The sequence below is a fragment of the Vollenhovia emeryi genome, unplaced genomic scaffold, assembly GCF_000949405.1.
Source record: "Vollenhovia emeryi isolate VEMERY1.0 unplaced genomic scaffold, V.emery_V1.0 DF939330.1, whole genome shotgun sequence".
NCBI classification, from domain to species: Eukaryota; Metazoa; Arthropoda; class Insecta; order Hymenoptera; family Formicidae; genus Vollenhovia; species Vollenhovia emeryi.
This window is the reverse complement of record NW_011967036.1, coordinates 81168-87397: the sequence shown is the minus strand read 5'-3', so window position 1 is coordinate 87397 and position 6230 is coordinate 81168. Positions and strand designations below refer to the sequence as shown.

The window sequence follows — 6230 nt, the reverse complement described above, 5'->3', positions numbered from 1 at the left end:
GCCAAAGGAACAAAAGGTTATCGACACGGGCCGCGCAGCGTAAAAGATTTAATCGGCGATCAACCGAAATCCTCTCCGGCTCAAACGCGGCAGCGATATCCTAACATTTAATGTATTGATCAACCGAGGAGCAATAAATAGAGGCAGAGCGAGGGGTGTCGTGAGCCTGATTAAACTTCATTCTCCGCTAATGGTTTATAAATAGGCATCTTTTTTTTTCTTTGCCTTCCATACGGTCACGACGGACGGACGGGAGAAGTGCTCCTGGAACGAGCGTCCTTCCATTCCGCTGTCCTGCCTCCTCGCCTACACCTCGCCGGCCGACCTCGTCGACATTTTCCGATATTTCCCCGCCGATTTTCCCAACACGCGGCGGCGCCGGCATCGGCGACGTGTTTTCGCAGGAAATTGCGTATCGACACTTTTAATGGCGGCTGTTATTTGACGCTCTTGAATACGGAGATTTCAAACGCCCGATGACGCTGAAATCACGACAATGACGAAAACGATCCGGTTATGCATTAATTAAATCGATCGAACCAAGTGCGCGTATTCGACGGCTCTTAATTTCACTCACTTACGCAATTCTGAAATCAAAACTTTATTATATATATCGTGTAATTGTCGTTTTGCAAATATCTCCTCTCAAGCGATCACGAAGGGATATTTTTTTTTTTATTTCCGCCGTGCAAACTGCAGGCAACTGCTGAAATCACATCACCATGTATGAAACTGAGATTAACCGAATAGAATGCAAATATGCAAATGCAATAATTGCGTCAGGTATCACGCGAAACAAGCTTCAAATGTTGTCCATCTCTCTGCTAAAAATACTATTCTCTTTCGACAAAGCATAAAATTGATACACGCGGCAATTGTGTGCTATATTTTAAAATAAATGTATACTATTTCAAGTTCCCTCGTAAACATATCAATTCAATAAATAAAACATTTTTAATCCAAAGAACTTTAAACAGCGCGTTATTAAAATTGAAAAACTCTCGCCCTCCGGCAATTGCTCTATTTTGCTATTTTAAATATTCATTCTGTTGCTCAATCGCTTATTATTCGAAAGTTAGTATTATTCGTCAGCATTTCCATAATGAACTATGAACTTTGAAATGTCACGGAGCAGTGCACACGTGCATATAGAGATTCTTCTTTTCTGTCCCGCACGCGGGCCCCGCAAATAGCCGTGCATAGGGGCGTAGGTCGGATCGATCGCGGGGTAAAAGTGAAAGGACGCCCCAAGGGGTGGTCGAGAGGGCTATGAAATCGTGCATCAAGTCGGCCGATTCGAGAGAGAGAGAGGGAGAAAGAGAAAGATGAGAGAGAGAGAGAGAGAGAATCGTTTGTTAGAAAAGAAACGGGGCGCCAAAATCGAGACTTGTCCCGGAAGACCGATCCGTATCGTGTTGGAGATAGAACGGACATTTCATTCCCCAGATATGAAACCGAGATATGTCTCTTCTAGCCAGATCAAACAGGGAGACAATTTTACTTTTCCACATTCAATTCCTAGTTGTCCGAAGTACTTAATATTTAATACAAGCTATTTTATTAGTAAACGTCTTTTTTTATCAGTAAACATCTGATACTAATAAAAGTTACTTGTACCTCTATTTTCCCCTACATTTCTGAGGGGAAAATTGTATGTCGCGTGTAAAAATACTCGATCAAATTTAAAAAAGCATTTAAAGATTCGAAAAATGTAAAACAAACTACTATTTAAGAAATTATATATTTAATATATACATAAAATACGCAGTTCTCAATTTGAAAATAAATACCCTTGTCACGCATACCGAGTGATAAAGAATGTTAAAAGATCTGAAAGAATAGAGAAATTCTCTTCACGTTGGAGTATTAATTTACACATACACACTTTACGTGTCCACCTCGTATAACTAAACGTGTTCAAATAAAAAAGACATTGCGTTAACGTGACTAGCCAAAAGATGGAATATAATATTTTTTGCCGCGTCATTTTTTTTCACCTTTTCACTCTTACCTTTGTTTCGCTGTTACATATTTAATTTTACTACGCGGCAAAAAGTGTATAATTAAGATAATTACTATCGGAGTCCCAATTAAATCCTATAGTTAAATTAGTGACCGACGGTTATTCCCAGAAAGTCTATCGAATTAACATTATTTATAATATCGTGAAATTTATATGGGGGGGATTGGCACGTAAAAGATGAGGGCAAAATTCTGGATTTTCTCGCGAGAGATCGTGCGCGGTTCGTACCTTCGCGACAATCTGGTGGATCTCGGCGACGGATGATGGCTTATGCCTCGACTGCGTCATTTCAGTGGATTCGATTTCGCCGGTAAATCCAAGCAAATGATATCGAGACACAAGGGAAATGGATGAAAATGTTATATCAAACAAGAGGGAAAAACGTTCGCTCCGACGGTCAAACAAATTCGCAACCTAAACATAGTGAGTGAGTCGTCCCGCGTCATCCCGCGTTTATTTCGTGTATATAGGTCAACGTGCAGCGTTGCAAAGCGCATTTAAAGCGCGTTTTTAAGAGGAGGTAAATGACAGGACATAATCATCGTACACATTTGATAGATTTGAATGACAAACCAACGCAGCGCCGACATAACGTGTACGTTTCAACACAAACTTCTTTTTCAATGTTTCTTCTGTAATTAGCAATTTAAGAAAGCAACAAGATCGGAAAGTTAAAAAACACATTATTTATCGTTAAAAGACAATGTTTTTTTTAAATTGAAATAAATCTGATAGACTGAACAAAACAGTTGGATTAATAAACATATATGGAGCTTTTAATTTCATATTACAATCCGAATGTATATTAGAGTTGATAGATATGCCATTATTAAATATATTTTATGTATATAAAATACATAACCAATTCACTCGATACTAATTTATTCAGCACTATCGGTGACAACGTTAAAACTTTTTTCTCGACATAATTTGTACTTCATATAATTTTAGATGATATTTATGTGTATAATGAATATATCTCCTAAAATTAATATTCCCATTTCATCGTCATCTAAAATGTATATTTTGCTGCTGAAATGATACTTCGCTTTGATGAGCTTTCAAAAGAGCTATGCGGCTACCACTTTCAAATCGGAAGTGATTGCGAGCTGTGCCCATTGTACACTGCATAACCGGGTCAACTCCGTGATTTTTGGCATATAGATGGATATAATCCGTTTAGCCATTTGGTCGATATGAGAGGAACACACATACTTTCCAATCTTCGCATTGTAGGGATCCAAAACGATATCTGCGACCGTTCCGAAAATATTCGCCCATTATATTTCTCACAAAGTTCACGTATATTCAAATATAATTAAGGTAAGTGCCAAACCACGGTACGTATATTATTCTCATGAAAAATTTATACTATGCGCGTTCTATCTGGACTATGTCATAATTATATTTGTGTCTTTGGAATCTATTTCATAATATAATAAAAATGAAAAAGGGGGAGATTTCTAAATGAAACATTGATAAATTTGTTTACAAATGTAGAAATTAAAATGTAGATCATATAACATCAAGTTATTGTTTTTTTAAGCGTAATTTTTAGCTCAAAGAAGAATAATGTGTAATGTTGCGCTAAATTTGATAAACTTTAGTAACAGAGCAAGATGTTGGTAGCCCAATAATTGTAATCTAAAATGTGAATTCATGTACCGTCGACTTACGTGAATTTACTGACGACAATGACTCCATCTAAATAAAACTGTGTTATGTCTGAAAAGAAACCGGCGCGCAGGACAAGGTGGAAAACGGTATATAAATTCACATTTTAGATTACAATTATTGGGCTACCAATTTGAGTTGCTGTTAAGCAAAGCCTGTGTCACTCTAGACAGTTGTCATCGCTAACGGCCGATAGAGTGACACAGGCTTTGCTTAACAGTAACTCAAATTGGTGCCCAATGGCATTTAACCACATGCTATGCGTCGTTTGAATTAGTCGGAGTGCACTTGATAAGGGCGAAAACCCATGGCTGAAACGTTGTGCTAATAAAGGAGGTTTTCCTGTTGCCAGTGGTGTCGAATCATTCACCCTTCACCTTAGCTATATTTGTTTAATAACAGAAATAAGAAAACAGATGATGAAATGTAAGAGGAAAATATAACAGATGTCGCCAATTTCTAAAAGTATACGGTATATTTTTGTTATTATAACAAAGGAATAAATGTCAATAGCAAATCATACTCTGAAACCTTCATTTGCAAAAACAAATAACTTAACCCTAATTATAATTTTCTTCACGTCAAAACGAGATGAATTAACGCTTTCTTTCTGGATTACTAATAATTACTCAACGAATTAAAAATTCATTATTCGCGAATGGCGTTTGCAGGAAAGTTTCATTAAGTGATTTCCTTTGATGAGATGGACGCTCGTGGCTATGGTGGGGCAAGGATTTCCCGGCGCAACTCTTATTGGGCAGATTCTAAGCCAAATCACGCAGCCAGTGTCAAAGGCGATAGTGAAGCGTGTGAAGAAACGGCCGCTCTTAAGAAAATATGTTCTGATTCAACTGGGACGTTTCTATTATTGGTGTGAGAACATGATAAAGTGGCAAGAGACTCCGGTCGTAGTGAAAAAAAGACCCGTTGACGACGATCACACAACGGAACTAGGCACGAAATTACTACTCGAGGTAACGATAGCAATTATGAAACCGACACGCGTTATTACTGGAGCGCTAATTTCGTTTTTACGATTGAGCTTCGCAAAGTAAAACGAGTACCCCTTCAACCCTTCAGGCATTAGTCTTCGGGCTTTTGTGCAGCGTGCTCGTATACGAGACGCGGAAGACTGCAGAGAGATCGCGCGTCGCCGAGCAGCTGAGAATTCAGGAGCTCAACGACTTAGAGATGGAGAAGGATCGGCTGATGCGGAGAGTCGAGGATCAAGTGATCTTGACGAAACGGCTCAAAGACATCACCGTGGAGTATTCGAGAAAAGTCGGGTGTACGTTACCGAGTGAGCCTGAGGAGGAGAAAGGCGAATAGAATGCTTCGCTTGATTTGAGGCAGACGCAGGGATTGCGAAAAGTTAGTCGTAGAAGAATTTTTAAAGGACATCGTTAAAATATCGCATTTACGTGCGGCGAATTGCGGAGAGGATCTCTCTCTCTCTCTCCCCCTTCACCCCTGACGTCGTCACGGTTTCATCCCGGATAGAATTCGCCGCCTTACGCTCTCGGTGAACCGCAAACTGACGAGCGGTCCTCGCGGAGCGCGGACCACCCGCCAGCAACGCCGACAGTTCGAACTTTGCGCGAACAGTCTTCCGTTCTTGCCCGTCTGTCGTTCCAGTTGACATTAGCATTCGTTAGCATAATAAATGTTACTTCTGAACCGCGCGCGTCTTCGTCACGTGTCCGACTCGCTGAGATGGATTTCACAGCGTACGCTTGAGCAAAATTTGACTTTCAGCATCAAAATCGACAACGAAGAAGAGAACGTTGTTAGAGGCAGGACGGAAAATGGGGGAATCACGTTGATTCGACGAGCGAAGAATGGATTGTCTGATTTCGCGTTCGCATCATGGAACAGTGGATAATAATTCGGCGGGGTCTACATTCAAATGGTTCAGATTCCGAGGAGTGAAGAACGATGGCATACCCGAGCAGAAATTTTAGTAGGGTCTTGGTAGGGGTATAATAAGGATACCTTAATGCCTGATCAGGCACCCATCAGGCGGCCCTGATAGGGCCCTGACCGTAAATGTAACGTCGAGAATTAAAATTGCCTGATGAGGTTTCCCTTACCAAGACCTCGTGACTTGCTTGTTACGCCTTACAATTTTTAACAGGGGGGTAGTAGAGCATCGGTAGGCCTCCTATTAAAAAATTCAATTCTTTACTCTAATTTTTAAATTGCGTTAAATTATATAGTCATCAAAGTATGTTCAGGTCATTGAAGTTTATCCATGATCCAGACAGCTCACTGTCGGATCGCATATCGGCTCGCCTCTTATACATATAATAATATTAATACGGGAGGATTTTTACTTACGAGAAAGACTAACGCGCGGTCGCCACGTCGCGGCAGTTAGTGGTGCTAGTACTATACATATATTCAGGTTAACGTTCACCAAATCCTATGAGGGAATTAAGCGCACCGGATCAGACACATATCAAGAGTTCCTTATTAGGGCATTCCTTACTTCCTCCCTATCAGGCCCTGACCATACATAAGGCATGCCTGATTT

At 40.2% G+C, this 6230-nt stretch overlaps 1 protein-coding gene across 1 annotated transcript; it reads left to right on the top strand.

The window, feature by feature from the left end:
- The first annotated feature begins 4416 nt into the window (after positions 1–4416).
- Positions 4417–5026, top strand: LOC105558576 (optic atrophy 3 protein homolog). Its single transcript, XM_012006335.1, has 2 exons — positions 4417–4671; positions 4778–5026. The coding sequence occupies exons 1-2, from the start codon at positions 4417–4419 to the stop codon at positions 5024–5026; spliced, it is 504 nt and encodes a 167-aa protein (XP_011861725.1).
- Positions 5027–6230: the final 1204 nt, after the last annotated feature.